The following is a 16,469-nucleotide window of genomic DNA, read 5'->3' on the forward strand; positions in this document are numbered from 1 at the left end:
GGAACACTGAGAATTCCAGAGCACCATCATCATGGTGACACTTCTAGGCCAGGAGGAACATATATTGTCAGTATCGCAGCTGGCATTTGTGAATGATAGGAGATGTGTGGTGATGGAGGCAGGGGGTGACTATGTTTTCTAGCAGTACCTATCACAGAGGAAGGCTAAAGCAAGAAAGGGAAAAAAGAGTGGGTAGTAACATGAGGCGTCAGCAGGACTTGTCCTTGGGCCCATATGAAATGATCTTTAGAGCTTCCTAGGAATCACTTTGGGGAGGAGAGGAAGTTAGAAACTGTAGAGAGGAAAAGATTAGAAAGGAGGAAATTAGAGCAAAGGTCAATAAATATGGACTACATTTAGGAGAGCAAATTGATAGGACTTGGAGCAACTTGGATATGAGTTATTAGGGAATGAGGAGTGCCGATGAAGCCAAGGTGCCTAGTTTGAGTTTTGTGGCTCCAATGGAGGTGGAGCACTACTGGAATTTATAGCCCACTGTTCCAGAAGACAATGTGCTCAGTGTAAAACAGACCAATCTAATAGAGCTGAGGTTCGGCTCATTCATAGTAAGGGGTTGGCAGTCAAAGGCCAAAATTTTGCCTCGATTGCGGGTCAAGAATTGTGTTTTGAGGGCTCAGGATGGGGGCATGGCTTCTCATGCATCTCACATAAGTTAACCCTCTTTTTCCCATTAATTTCAATCTTTTTTCTTTCTGTAAGATCCCTCTCTTCAGTACTGACATGGCCAAATATTTCCCATATTGAAGACAAAAATTTTCCTTTGGCCTCATATCTTTCTCTAGCTTCTTCCTCACCTCATCTCTCCACTCTCTGTAATTAAGCTACTCCAAAGAGTTGTCTCTTATTGCTATCTCCAATTCTTCTCTCCCTCACTTCTGGCTTCTGCTCCTCTTATTACTCCCCCAACATTTCACCACCGATGACTTCTGTGCTGCTAATACTGACACGTACTGTCACTTGACATTTCAGCTCTTATATCTTTGCTTCTGTGATAGCACAAATCTAGCTTGTATTAGGAATTTGAGGAAATTTAGTTTGGATTAATATATGTGACAAAACTTACCCTGTTTCCTATACAAATTTGCCACTGAGCAGCAGACCAAAATTGAGGCCTTCTTGAAATCCAAGTCAATGGCCTTCTGTCCTCATTGTTTTAAATGTCTTGGCCTAAAGGGAAGTCAAAAACCAATGGCATTTTCAATGTCATGCCATTCTTGAACATCCATGGTCATAAATGAATGCTCACTATGAACTAGATGCTACTCTAATCACTTTACATTCATTGACTGAATTAAACCTCAATTTAAGATTGCAGGTAAAGGGCAATAGTACCACTATTATCCCCATTTTATAATTCAGGAAACTGACAAACACAGTTGTAGTCCGACTACCCATTACCATTACCCAGTCCAAGGTCAGCATTGACCAGACAGTCAATTACTCACACAGCATTCATCCATGTGATTTTTCAAAATTAACTTTTTTATTAATTTAAAAATCCAGAAATACAGTGACTACATAAATAAGTACCATATTTAGGTACATGTCCTGTGAGAAGAGTGAAAGGGTAATACTGTTATGTTATTCTTATTTGTTTACATGAGTTAACTATAAAGTGTCTATAACTGCTAACTGGTGCTTATGGTTTTTGTTATTCCACGTGTTTATGATACAAATAAATATACAAGAAGAACCATATCCACTCCTCTCTACTAACTATAGGCACTTGGCCTCTTCTCCCTATGTCCTACTCCCTACATACTACCAAACACTGGAAGGTTTCTATGTTGGCCCAGCACAGGTCCTCAGCTCTTCCTTCACACAGTACTTTGTAAAGGTGTGTCCCATTACCTTGGGGCAGCAGTCTATCTATGGAAGCTTTCTGGGTGTTCCCTGAAGGTTAAGCTTTCAGAGAAAATCTGGGTAGGAAGGCTTTGCGGTGAATCATCAAGAAAGGGAAATCATGGCTTTGCTTCAGGATCTGGTTACTTCTTTCCACACTATGGAAATACTGCCACTTCTGGGAGGGAGGCAGCAGCTACTTAACACTCTCTTCACAATAATGCTCTGTGGCCTTTCAGCCATGGATGTCTGACCTCCCTTTCTTGAGGAGAATGTGTGTGAGGGGCTGGTGAAAGGCTTATCCCATGAAGGCCTGGCCACAAGGCCCCTGTGTCTCTTTTATGAGAACAGACTCCTTTATGCCAAGTTGCCATAAAGACTGGACCTTTTACATTTTTCTCTATAGGTTTCAAATACTCTTAAAGAAAAAAAAATGTTCCTCTTGCCTATGGTCACTGAGTGGGTAATATGGGATTTCTGGGTCCTTGATATTTTCAAGTACTCATGAGAGTTCATTCATAACCCATCAGAGAAGATAAATCTAAAAGGCAGGCTTCACATCCTTGCTGTGGAGAATTTATAGTTTTTCCACAAAGATAATTTCTAAAGTCAGGCCTCAGAATGGATCATTTATGCTCTGGTATTGTGCTGCAAATAAGACATTTTTTGGAGCTGGCTTCTCTAGGATCCATGATTCAAATCCATACTTGATGGATGAGATGAGAATGACAGGAAGGTTTAAGATAAAGATCTGTATCAGAATTCCCATCTCCCAAATAAGCAACCATTCTCCTAATTGAAAAACAGGCATTCAGAAGTTCGTGAGGACTGAGCCTGTTTGCAAAGTAAAAATTAACTCCTGTAATTGGAGAAGGGAAACTTCCCTTTAAGTAGCTTCTAGAATTTAATCATTTAACCTAAATTTTTGGACTAGAGAACTATGGTCTCAATAAAACTAGTGAGTATTGCACTATTATTTAGTGAGTTTTATTGACTTGAAAACACGAGGATGGCCTTGTTGATGTCTATCAACTCCTTTATTCAACAATTATTTTGTCATATGTGGATTCTATTTCTGAGAATTTTACTGAATTCTAATTTCTTTATGGAAGCTCCATAAATGTTCAGGGGGAAAAGGGAAGTGGGGAAAATTATTTACCACTTCTAAGTGAATGGGGCCATGAAATGGTGTTTTTATTTCTCACCCTGCCACCATAGTTAGTGACTTCAACAACCACACCACAGACCCAAGGGCAGAGCATTCTGCTCACAGTTCCTTATTTATCCTCCTGAGTACTAACAACTACCAGCTACTTGGGAACCATGCCAGGGAAAGGAGGGGAGAGTCTACAGTGGCCTTGCATCGAAATGAAGGCTTAATGTGTGTGTGTGTGTGTGTGTGTGTAGAGGGGGTAATTAATTTTTTTTTTAAAACACAAGACATTCTAAAATTCAAAGAGTATAATTTCATACAAACATTTTCTCTGTACTACAGAACTCCGACTAAGAAGCAATTCCCTTCTCTTTCTTTCATTGGAATAACTTTCTAGATAGAAACCCTGGGGTTTTGTTTACTCTTTAACCTGTAAAGAAGTGTGATTCTCCTACAAACAGTTACGGTGTTCTGTCCCTCTTCCTCCCACAAATAATCCAAGACTCTTCTATTCTCTTTAGAGGAGAAGTTTAAGGGCTGACACACAACTCCACATAAAAGAGCAAGTTATGCTGTGCATGGTATGAACAATTAACTGCATTTGAGTTTGGTTTTTAGGACACTGTTGACTTAAGCAAAATAAGCCTGCAGTCCAGCTGCAGCTTGAGTTTTCTTGCTTTACTGTCTGTCTCATCTTAACAGTGGCCCTTTTCAGACCTTTCCAGGTACAAAACCTTGACCAAATCTTCAAGCTCTGTTCTGCACACACGACTTGAACACATCTGGCTGATTTGAGCTTCTCCTTCAGTGAATATCTTCCACTGACCTAAAAGGAAAACATAAGTGATCCAGTGATGTAAGAGGTGTGCAGAGCCAATTAGCAGTATAACCAATATTCCCAATTTTTTCCAATTCATGCACAGCCCAACCAGGTGAGCCGGGATACAAATGTCAGGTCCCCAAAATATTTTTCTGGGGGCAGATATGAAAAATGGGCCATGGAGTTTTCATTTCAACACACATCATTTGTAAGAATTCCGAGAATAATACATAACTGACTCAAGAGTAAAATGTAAATACTATTTGAATTTTTACAGTACATTTAGCATTTAAAAAATGCTCCACTATTCAGATTATTATTATTTAGGTGGCTCACTTTGCACCAGGTCAAATAGGTAGTTTGGAAAACACTATCTGGTCAATTACTGGGGCTTTGCTTACTATCTGGGGCCCAAATATTGGTTTGGGTTACTTGATAATTTACTGCTCTTTTCTCTATTCCCGCCACCCTTTGTTAAAAAGTGCTCATCTCTGCTTTCTTCTATGCCTGCAGGCTGTCCTTACCCCTCCTTTAGCACCCCTCAATCCCCTCCTATGGCTTCTTTTTTTAAAAAAATATCTTATTATTAGTTTCAAGTATACAATACATTGGTTAGACATTTATATAGTTTACAAAACAATCCCCCTGATTACTCCATCTTCCCTTTGGCTCTACACATAGCCATTACATTACTGCCTCTTATGGTTGCTTATAGAGCTCCATTCTCACATCCTGCATGTGACTCCTTTCTACTCTAGGTAAACATGCCTGTGTCCCTTCCATTCCCTGTTTCCTCCTCTCCCTCCATGCAACTGTACACACTTCCAAAGTGGCCTTGCCAACTCTTCTATCCCCTATTATATCATGCTAATTGAGCAAACATTTTTGAGTGCACATTCTGTGCTGCACACTAGAAATCATCCTAGAGCTCTGACCCATTTTTTTTCCAACTGCCCTGGTCCTTGATTGGCAAGATCTTCTTCCTTCTCCTGCTATCTATCATCTTGCCCTGTCAAATATTCTTCATAACAAACTTCCCACTCTGGATAACTTCTTCAGTCTTTTTTTTTTATTCTTGTGCTCATGATATTATACCCGGAGGACTACTAGTCCAAAGTTAACAAGCTCCTCTCAATCCAGAACCTATGTTGAACCTGTTCTTTTTTTTTTCATTAGCTACATTAGAACATGACCCCCACCCTTTTTATAGATTCAATTCCTCTATACCTATTTCCCTATTTTGTCCAACTCAATGGCAAAGTAGAAGGGAAAAGTGAGAAGGGCTGGGAAAGAAATCAGCTTTTACTGAAGCCCTACTGTGTGCCAGGATCTGAGGGACACATTATGAAAAGGGGTCAGGCTTGTCCTTCTTTGTCCCCAGGGCATTGCCTCATTACTCATTTCCTTCAGCTGCAAACAGTTTGAAGCACATGCTATCTATTTCCATTATACACCCCAAATACAACCTGTTATAAATGGAAAGTTTGTTTAAATAATCTTTCAAGTCCCCTGGTACCTAGCAGTATCTTTTTCACAGTATGAACAAAAATATGTTCTTTGACATTAATTGGTAATTTCGAAAGTCACATCATAGACCCTGGGACCCTAGACTCTGCCTCCTTTATTCCTTACTCATATGTAAAGACTCCTACCTCTTCCATTTGAATTCTCCTACTACACAGTTTATTGTCTATTGGTCTCCTAAAGAACAAACAACTGACCTCATCAACTATATTTCCAGCTGCGTATTGGATAATTCTGCTCAGATGGCTCTTAAGCATCTTAAGGTAAAGATGTTCCAAAAGAAACTATTTTTAAAAATTTTACCAATTCCTGCTTATTCTCCAGTTTCCCATTGGTGAATGGCATTACTATTCACTCATTCTATAAAGTTATTAATATTAGAGTCATTCCAAACCCATTTCTCTCTTTGATACTGTTCTTGATAATTTAACCTCAGAGTGTGTCTCACAGTGATCTCTCCTCCCTGTCTAACCTACTTAACACAGTATAATTACATCCTAATTCAAATTATCATCAGCCCTTTCACTAATAGTCTACCTTTCAGTCCCCACACAGCAAGCACCTCATTCTAAAACAAACAAACAAATAAACAAACAAATAAATGAAACAGATGCGAACACATCCTTCACTTGCTTAAAACCTTAACTGGGGTTCTCTAGTCTGGAGATGAAGCCCAACTTCTTAGCATGCATATTGGGCTCTACAAGATCTGTTTTTATCAAAGAAGGTGCTTAATAAACCCATCTGACAGCCAGGAGACATCTTTCCAAAGCACCATTTTGCTATCACCACACTGTGAGGGTAAAGCAACTACAAATGCTACCTGCTTTATATCTGAACTTCTCATAGGCTTCTTTCATGCCCTCTGACTACTTCCTACATCAAACTCCTCTCATCTTTCTATGAACCCCATGTGGTTTTTGCAATTGTTCTTCACACACACCTCTTATTTGGTCCTGTCTGAGTCTTCTCCTAGACTGTACTCTCTCCCTGATTTCTTGACCTGTTGAACAGTCACACCCTTCTCTTTTAAAACACACCTCCTCCCTGAAGCCTTTCCTGACTAAGCCTACCTGGCTCTCATCTAATTGTTCTTTGCAGATTCCCCTGAGCACTTAGGTATATAACTCCTCAGAAGTATACTAATTCACGGTTAAGGCATTTTCATGTTTTGTCTTGCCTATTAGAATTCCCTGTGGATAGAAATTCTGTCTTTTACACTTTCAGAAGTGCACCCCACTCCCCCAAGTGCCTAAAAGTATCTAGTCCCTAGGCTCTATCTCACGTAGAAAGGGGGAAAGCTGTAAGTATGCCCGAGTACCTGAATGCTTGTAAAGAAGATGACCGCCCAGCGGCAGTTCCAAAGAGCCATACAGGAAATGATATGTATTCATTTTCTTTCTCATCCCCACCACCAGAGGACATGTCCTACTAGATGTTAGGTCTCCACAAATATATCAGACCTGGAATCTTGTGAGCTTTCTCTGATCTCATTGAGACTCCGGGGTTAGCAGTTTCATTAAAGTATTCAGGAAACCTTGACCTGAGGTAGCTTATGCTAGGATGACATCTAGATTTGTATTTACTTGGTCCAGGCTTTTCAATTCACATGCAAACACAATATTCCATGCAAAGTCACTGGAAGAGAAATAGAACATCCTCCAATGCTGATTGCAAGCATCGCTAATGTTCATTGAGAACACAGAGAAACTTTGTTTGGGGCTATGCTCCGTTGAAAACTGGATGTGATTTCCAGGGAGGAGTAAAGAAAGAGGTACCACTTACTCAGGGTTGTCCTGGTAACCAGCTTAAAATGATGGAACTCTTCAAACATCTTCTTGGAGATCTTCTCAATATGGAAGTGCTGAAGGATGCCTGGGGCAAAGCAAAAAGTAGGGCAGGTGGTCAGGTGTTCTCTATCTGGAACCACTAGCCTCTTTTTCTGCTTGAGCTGAGCATATCATCTCATTACTGGGGCTTAGGAGTATTGAGCTTGGCTGTATACTATGCTTAACCAGGAACTTGGATAGCTCAAGGGTTATCATTGACTCCATTTGTTTTCTTGGCTCACTGGATAGGGAGATAGTGCTGCTGACCATGGGACCCGCTCCTAGGGAAAGCCACATGGAATCAAACATGGGTGCTGGTTGGAGCTTCTGCAGCCAAGGGTAGTAGTAGAAATTCTGCCCTTGCCCCGAGTCTGGGTAGATATATACCCACCAAACCACAGGGCTGCCTTCCTGGCTAAGCAGCTAGAGACAGCAGGGGGATTAGAGACAGGTTGTTTGTGGAAATGGAGAAGCCATTCCTGTTCTTGAACTCACCAAAAAACATATTTTCTTTTGAGAAACATTTGCAGTTATTTTACCTCTCTTAATGGAGAATTAAAATAAGGGGGCTCCACACTCTCAACCTTGCCTGAAGAGCTTTTATCAAAATAACATGTAAACAACTGAAAACTGCCTTGCAGTTAAGTAACAACATGTTACCACCCCACTTAACTAATCTTCAAGAGGTCTACAGGGAGCAACATAAATGAAGCCTTGTTTTTTTTAGTTCCCACCATGAATGAATCTTGATTGCCCAGCACTATAAACAAGGTTATTTAGATTCTACACTAGTGAGTTGAAAAACATCCATACACCTTAGTGGGGTGAGAGATGTAGTATGATGAATAGCAGGCCCACTGCCTGGGAAGCCAACATAACAGCACTTAGTCCTAGGTGGCTAGTTATAGAGGAACCAGGGAGTTAGAGAAAGAAAATCAACATTCCTAGGTGTAGAGAAAAATAAACGTGAATGAGAAATATATGTGTGTTCTAGAATACTTTTTAAGGAGTAGGGAAGAAATCATTCTTTCCAGAAAGAAAGATGGCTGTGAAAGGGGAGAGAAAAAAGCCCCACAAATACTAGAACAGTTGTTTCTCAAACTATGGCCCAAGTGCCACCTTCATTAGAATCATCTGGCTATTTGTTAAAAATGCAGAAGTTTAGAACCTACCCAAGGCCTACTGAATTTGCATCTCTTGGATGGGGCCAGGTAGCTGCATTTTAAACCACCTACTTGCATGATGCTGAAACATACTAATGTTTGAGCACTCACAAGCCTTATGCAGATACCAGTAGAAAAAAAATGTGCATGATTTTCCAATTGAAATCTCACTTCTACACTTGAATTCCTAGGAAACTTGGCCAGACTAGATCAGCACTCACCTTTTATCTATGGGATGGTTTGACTAGCTATAGGATTACAATGAGCACAATGTGACTTGCTATGGCAGTTAATGTAAGTAATCAAAAAAGGAATTAGGAGGAGAAAAAAATGGCGTAGATGATAGAGGCTACGCTCATCTCTCTGGTGACCAAATCAAAGTTGTGACAGAAATAAGGAGCAGCAGCAAGAAAAATTGCCTGGGATAAACAAGCCGTACAACTAGGGAGAAATCCAAGAAAGCACCCTGCAACACGGGGCGAGGAAGCAGGCTGCCTGGTCCCGAGCAGCTGAGTGAGATGGAGGATGTAGTAGCGGAAGCGGTGGAAGCCTCTTAAAGGGGCTGTGTCCACAAGCAGATGTTTGTGGGGACAGACCTGCTCACTCTGAGAAACAGTGCCAATTTGGCTGTGTGCAGGGGGCACCAGGGACTTATAGGGAGACATTGTTGGAATGAAGGATGAGTGAGACTCGCTCTGTACAGAAGTGTCAGCAGTATCCACTGTTGCCAGTTGAGCCTTCCCCACTACCACTGTGTGAACACAGCACCGTCATAGCCATGACATCATCAAACTGGATAATAGAGGTCGCTCCGCCCAGAGGATTCCCTTAAATCCTGCTTCTCCCAACTCACGACTCCACCCAAGCCACATCCAGGTGTATCCTCAGAGAGTCAGGAGCTCCTTGTTGAGTAGCACCTAGACTCACACTGGAGGCAGCTGGTCTTAGTTTCTAGTGTGGCTTTTGAGGCAACTGTAAGTACAGCATCTGTGGATTGCTTGCTGAATCTTAACAAGTAGCTCCAGAGGGGTATAGGCTTGAACTCTGTTTGGCTTGCAGCTGAACTCCCTCAGGACTGTGCCACTGGACACTTCACAAATACACATTAATAAGACTGGGAGACTTAGAGGCTTTGCTTAGTACATAGAAACAAACATAGAATGGCAGCCAAAATGGGAAGACAAAGAAGCAGAAACCATATAAGAGAACAGAACAGAGATCCAGATGTAATGGAGTCAAGTAATCTAACATGCAGAGTTCAAAACACTGGTTGTAAAGATGCTCAATGAACTTTTGGGAATTGTAGAGAACTCCAACAAAGAGATTTAAAAAAACATAAAAATGTAAATGGAAATTATAAAATGGAATCAGTCTGAAATGGAGAACACATTATTTGAGATGAGAAGTATATTAAATGGAATAAACAAAGTGAATAAAGAAAAGGATCAAATGCCTTATCTAAAGGACTGGAAAGCCAAGGACGCACAATCAGAATGGCAAGAGATAAGATGCCAAGACTATAAAAATAATTTAAGGAGCATATGGGACACTATTAAGAGTCCAAATATCCATCCGATTGGCGTAACAGAAGAAAATCAAGATGTTGAATGGCCGTTTGAAGAAATAATGATGGAAAACTTCCCTAACCTGGTGAAGGAAATGGACATAAAAGCCCAAGAAGCTCAGCGAATTCCAAAATTCAAAGAAGCCCACACCAAGACACATCATAATTAAAATGCCAAAGGTTAAATACAAAGAAAGAATATTTAAAGTAGCAAGAGAAAAACAGATAGTTACTTATAAAGGAACACCCATAAGACTGGCAGCTGATTTCTCAAAAGAAACTATGCAGGACAGAAGGGGCATGGCAAAAAATATTCGACAGGATAAAGGCCCAGAATCTACAACCAAGAATAATTTATCCAGCAAAGCTATCATTTAGAGTTGAAGGACAGACATATAAAGAGCTTCCCAGACAAAAATAAGCTCAAGGAATTTATCACCACATTATTACAGGAAATGTTGGAGGGACTTCTTTAAGAAGAAAAAACATGTATCAAAAACAGGAATAAAAACTGGAAACAACTACATTCCTATCAATAAGTCCCTTCAATGGAGAAGAATTAAGTGCTCCAACCAAAAGATAGAGTGGCTAAAAGGATAAGAAAACTAGACTATTGCATATGAAAAGGAAGGGGATGGAAAAGATATTGCTTTGATGGACATAGAAGGTATTTAAGTCAGATAAAGATAAACACTATATGATTTCACTTATGTACAGAATTTGAGGAATAAAAAGAACAAACTAATCAAAAGCAGACTCACAAATATAGTGGAGAATTTGGTGATGGACAGAGAGGAGGGGAATTTGGAGGGCTGGGAGAATGGGATGAAGGGTTAAAGCAGTACAAATTAGTAGTTGATGGATGGCCATGGGGATGGGGAGCATGACACAGGAAATGCAGTTAGCATTAATACGTTGCCTAGGTGGGGGGTCAGGGGAGGGAGGGAGCAATTGCGGGGATTGTTTTATGAACTATATAGATGTTTAATGTACTGTTACTTGAAACTAATTAAAATAAAATTAAAAAAAGGTATTAAGCATCTTGACTGGGACTGTTGCTCCAGTTACACTACAATCTTGAGGGCAGGGATGATGTTTTAAATTTGTCTTACCCTAGAGTACATGGCATGATTTAATAAACTTTGCTTCCCGTTGAATGAATGGATTTTCATGTTTGTGGAGTTTTATATTGGAAAAAATGGTAGACTATACTTTGATAATTTGCAACCCTGGCTATATACTAAAAACACTTAAGCCCAGGCCCTACTCCCAACCAATTAGTAAGAATCTCTGGGGGTAGGTTCACACATTTGATAATCATCATCATCATCATCATCTAATCCTAGATGACTCTAATGTGTGGCCAGTGTTGAGAACCACTCTTCTATCCTTGTTTGCATGAGAAATACAACAAACCCCAAGAGTCAATACATCTTTTTAGCCAAGGTTAAATTTAAAGGCCATAATAACCGTGTTAGTCATGTGTTAGTTTCTAAGCAATCAGGAAATCTCCTTACCAAAACAGAGGGACAGGTTGAAGCAAAATCAATGTGAATTTTCCTCTTCTTCCCAATGTCCCCTTTACAAAAAAAAAATAACAAAAAAGGAATGTCATTTTGCTCACCCTTTCGAATGGTCCAAACGTGGACCTCTACCTGAGGTGGTCTCTCTGTCTCCAGTGCTATTTTTCTGGTGGTCTCTCCATCATCCATAAACACAGACTCATACACAGGCATTGTTTCTTCTCCACAAATGTAGCCTTTGCTGTCAAAGCTTTGGCCTGGTAGTTCTTCTAGAATCAGAAATCAAGTAGAGTTTTGTCATGGTTTTCCAAAACTAAAAGCAAACTCCTGCATTTATGTATCTCATCGTTTGTAACACATCCTACTTATAAAATTAGATGATCAACAGGAACATTTTTATGGAGATAAAATTCAACCCATATTTTACTGGCTCAGCTTAGACTGCCCCTGTAACAGCCATCGAATCTTACAAAGGAACACATGATTTTTAAGTCCACATGACAACATCCATAGTTTTGTAGAACACTGGCCCACAAACTAAAGTGGATCTACCCACTAGCACACAAGTGGACCTTAATGAGGAAGAAAAATGTGGCCAGGTATGGATCTCCTAGGTACTGAAGGGGACATAGGATTTTTCCATGCTGAGTTAGGATCATGGTCTGTCTAGCTCACTATTACCAACAGAGACCCTAGGAATGGGCTGACAGAGGGCCTTGGTTAAGCTCCTTGACATCACTTCCAGGTAACCATGTCATGTTGAAGTCATTTCTGGCCATTCTCACTTTCCGGGAGAATGCTACTGTCCTGAGCCCTCCAGAACTAAGAAATTAAGAAACCATTTCCTTGTGGAAGTGGTGATCACTGATGAAGGGGACATATTAGCCTAGCCTAGGAATCTTTTAAGTCTTAATGGAGGCTTTTTATGCTCTAACCCAAAAGGAGTGTGCAATAATAGGAATTCTAGGTATTAGGGTGGTGCAGTGGGGTGAGAGGTGAGCTGGGGAACATTCAGGAAGTTGAAGGCCTATACAACCCTGTAGGTGGCCAGTGATATGCAAGGCAATGCCAGCCTATACCAGAGAAAAGGCAAGAAAGAGAGGTAAAATTCATTCTCTATTTTGGCCCTAGTTTGTTACTGGAAAAGCCTGCAATCATTTGTTAAAATAAAACTTTTGGTTGGATCATCTGTAAATTTTATTTGTCTCTTTTCCATTTTCAACATGAATAACTGAATTTATTGTTCTTTTTTCCATCTACCTTTTCCCCTCCTTATTCTTTTTTCCCTTTTCCTTCATCATGTGTTATTTTCTTAGAGGCTGGTGATGACATGATCTTCCCATTTCTTACAACTTCAAATTGCTCAGGGCTATCGTTCAGGGAAGCCTTCCCTCACCATTCTTTCGGATGTGCCACCCTGCATTCACCATCACCTAATTCTATTTTTTGATTCACAAAACTCATTACAATCTAAAATTACCATATCGATTTATGTTTATTGTCTTTCTTCTCCTACAAGAATGTAAGGACTATGCTGGTAAGTAGCCTTTATCTGTCTTGCACACAGTAGATACATAATACATATTTCCAGATTGAATGCATGAAGAAGTGCATGCCCTCTGATGCTCTGAAGTTGCTGAGTACTTAGAACAGGTGCCCTGGCCTCTGTGGACAGTCACTCTTATTAGGTAATGTGACTATCAGGACTCATTCAATATGCACACCCATGTCTTGCTCACTGAACACAGAATGAGAAAGACAATTTCTCCTTCCATATTGTCTATTAAGTCTTCAATCTCCACACACCTGAGCAGGGTGGGAAAGTAGATTTTTAAAAGAAACACTTTTAGTCAATCATACTCTTCAATATGTTGCCAACTAAAATTATGGAGGGCAGCTTTTAAAATTTATTTTATTTTCATTATGTCAACATTGGTTAATGAAATCCAGTAAGTTTCAGGTGTGCAATTAAACAGTAAGGCATATGTGTGTGTGTGTATAGCATTTTGTGTTTAGCGACAATAGTTAGATTTCTTTGTCACCACATATTTGACATCCTTTAACTCATCTACTCTCACCTCTCACCTCCTTCACCCTTTCCCCCATCCTCAGGTAACCACTAGTCTATTGCCCATGTCCATGAATCTCTGTTTGTTTGTCTTATTCATTTGTTGCTTTTAAGTTTATATCCCACATATAAGTAATATCATATAGTTTTAAACTTGTTCTGTCTGGCTTAATTAGTGTAGCATGATTATCTCAAGGCCCATCCATGTTGTTACAAATGGCAGTATTTCATCTGTTCTTATGGATGAGTAATATTTCATTGTATATATGTGCCAAAGAATCTTTATCTAATTGTCTGTTGTGGGATGCTTCAGTTGCCTCCATGCCTTGGTGCAATGAATAATGCTGCTATGAACATTGGTGTGAAAATATCTTTTAGGATATGGGGTTTCAAGTCTTTGAGGTAATTACCCAGTAAAGAGATTGCTAGATCATATGGTAGATCAAGTCTTAGTTTTTTGAGGAAATTCCATACTGTTTTCCATGGTGGCTGTACCAATTTGCAGTCTCGCCAGCAATATATGAGGGTTCCTTTTTCTCCACATTTTCTCCAACACTTGTTATTTGTTCTGTTGATAACTGCTATGCTAACAGGTGTGAGATGGTATGTCACTATGGTTTTGATTTGAATTTTGCTACTAGCTAGTGATGTTGAGCATCTTTTCAAATATTTGTTGGCCGTTTCTATGTCCTCTAGGGAGAAATGTCTGTTCAAATCCTCTGACCAGTTTTTGATTGGATCATTTGATTTTTGTTGTTATTGAGTCATATGAGTTCTTCGTATATTCTGGATATTAGGCCCTTATCGACGGCATTGCTTGCAAATATATTTTCCCATTTGGATGGTCGTCTCTTTACCTTGTTAACTATTTCTTTTGTTGAGCAGAAACTTTTTAGTTTTATGTAGTCCCATTCACTTATTTTAGCTTTTACTTCCCTTGCTTTTGAGGTCAAATTCATAAAATCCTCTTTAAGTCCAAGATCCCTGAGTTTAGTTCCTATGTTTTCTTTTATGAATTTTATAGTTTCAGGTCTTATATTCAGGTCCTTAATTCATTTTGAGTTACTTTTGGTGTGTGGTGATAGACAACAGTCTAGTTTGATTCTTTTGCAGGTGACTTTCCAGTTTTCCCAGCACCATTTGTTGAAGAGGCTTTCCTTTCTCCACTGTATGTTTTTGGCCTTTATTTAGAAAATTATTTTCCCACATAAATATCAGTTTACCTCTGGATTCTCAATTCTGTTACACTGGTCTGTGTGTCTGTTTTTCTGGCAATACCATGCAGTTTTGATTATTGTCGCTTTATAGTATAATCTGAAGTCAAGCAGAGTGATGCCTCCAGGCTCGTTCTCTTTTCTCAGGATGGCTTTGACGATTCAGGGTCTTTTGTGCTTCCATACAAATCTGATGATTTTTATTTCTTTAAAAAATGCTGATGGGATTTTAATGGCAATTGCCTTAAATCTGTATAATACTTTAGGTAATAATGTCATTTTAATTATGTTTATTCTTCCAATCCAAGAACACAGAATATCTTTCCATTTCTTTGTATCTTCTTTGATTTCTTTTAATAGGGTCTTACAGTTTTTATTATATATGTCCTTCACATGTTTCGTTAGATTCCTAGGTATTTTATTCTTTTCATTGCATTTGCAAAAGGAATTATTTTTTTAACTTCTTATTCTGACACTTCGTTATTAGAATATAAACACTATGGATTTTTGAATATCGATTTTGTATCCAGAAAATGTACTTTATTTGCTCATCGTTTCTAGTAGTGTTCTTGTGAAGTCTTTAGGGTTTTCTAGAGAATCATGTCATCCACAAATAGTGACAGTTTGACTTCTTAATTTCCTGTTTAGATGCCTTTATATCTTTCTCTTGCCTAATTTCACTCGCTAGGACCTCCAATATTATATTGAATAACAGCGGCGATAATGGACAGCCTTGACTTGTCGATGATCTAGGAAGGATTTTAGCTTTTCACCATTAATGCTGGCTGAGGGTTTGTCATAGATGGCCTTTATTATGTTAAGATACTTTCCTTCTATACCGATTTTGTTAAGTGTTTTGATCATAAATGGATGCTGTATTTTTAAAAGGATTTTTCTGCATCTATTAATGTGATCATATGATTCTTATTTTTTAATTTGTTTATGTGGTGTATCTCATTAATCAATTTGCTTATGTTGAACATCCATGTGACTCTGGGATGAAGCCTACTTGATCATGGTGTATAATCTTTTTAATATGTTGCTGTATTCGGTTTGCTAGTATCTTATTTAGGATTTTTGCATTTGTGTCCATGAGAGATATTGGTCTGTAATTTTCTTTTTGAGTGTTATCTTTGCCAGGTTTTGGTATCATAGCAATTTTGGCCTCATAAAACGAGTTGAGAAGTATTGCTTCCACTTTGATTTTTTTTGGAAGATTATGAGGACAATAAGTATTAAATCTTTGAATGTTTGGTAGAGTTCAGTGGTGAAGCCATCTGGTCCTGGACTTTTCCTTTTTGGTAGTTTTTTTGATGATTGTTTCAATTTCCATACTGCTGATCTGTCTATTTAGATTCTCCAGTTCTTGATTAAGTCTAGGAAGGTTGTATTTTTCTAAGTACTGGTCCATTTCTTCTAGGTTATTAAATTTGGTGTTATATACATTTTCATAGTATTCTTGCATGATCCATTGTACTTCTGCAGTGTCTGTCATATTTTACCAGTTTCTGTCATATTTTACCAGTTTGTGCCTGTCATATTTTACCAGTGTCTGTCATATTTTACCAGTTTGTGCCTGATTTTATTTATTTTTGTACTTTCTCTTTTTTCTTTAGTGAGTCTACCCAGGGGTTTGTCAATTTTATCAACCTTCTCAAAGAACCAGCTCTTTGTTACATTTATTCTTTTCTATTGTTTTGTTGTTGTTGTTTTCAATTTCATTTAATTCTACTATAATTTTGTTTATT

The 16,469-nt window shown here is 38.9% G+C and overlaps 1 protein-coding gene across 6 annotated transcripts in view; it reads right to left on the reverse strand.

The window, feature by feature from the left end:
* Nucleotides 1-1,482: 1,482 nt before the first annotated feature.
* CHRDL1 (chordin like 1) overlaps nucleotides 1,483-16,469 on the reverse strand; it is a 138,051-nt gene continuing 123,064 nt past the window's right edge. For all 6 annotated transcript variants that reach the window (XM_036226926.1, XM_036226925.1, XM_036226923.1 and 3 more), the window contains 3 exons: nucleotides 11,541-11,708; nucleotides 7,146-7,235; nucleotides 1,483-3,842 (listed from right to left, as the gene is read on the reverse strand). In XM_036226926.1, coding sequence (XP_036082819.1) covers nucleotides 3,712-3,842; nucleotides 7,146-7,235; nucleotides 11,541-11,708 — 389 coding nt within the window. In that variant the 3' untranslated portion in view covers nucleotides 1,483-3,711. The remainder of the gene's footprint in view (nucleotides 3,843-7,145; nucleotides 7,236-11,540; nucleotides 11,709-16,469) is intronic.

The sequence above is a fragment of the Rousettus aegyptiacus genome, unplaced genomic scaffold (assembly GCF_014176215.1).
Source record: "Rousettus aegyptiacus isolate mRouAeg1 unplaced genomic scaffold, mRouAeg1.p scaffold_m13_p_9, whole genome shotgun sequence".
Taxonomy (NCBI): Eukaryota; Metazoa; Chordata; class Mammalia; order Chiroptera; family Pteropodidae; genus Rousettus; species Rousettus aegyptiacus.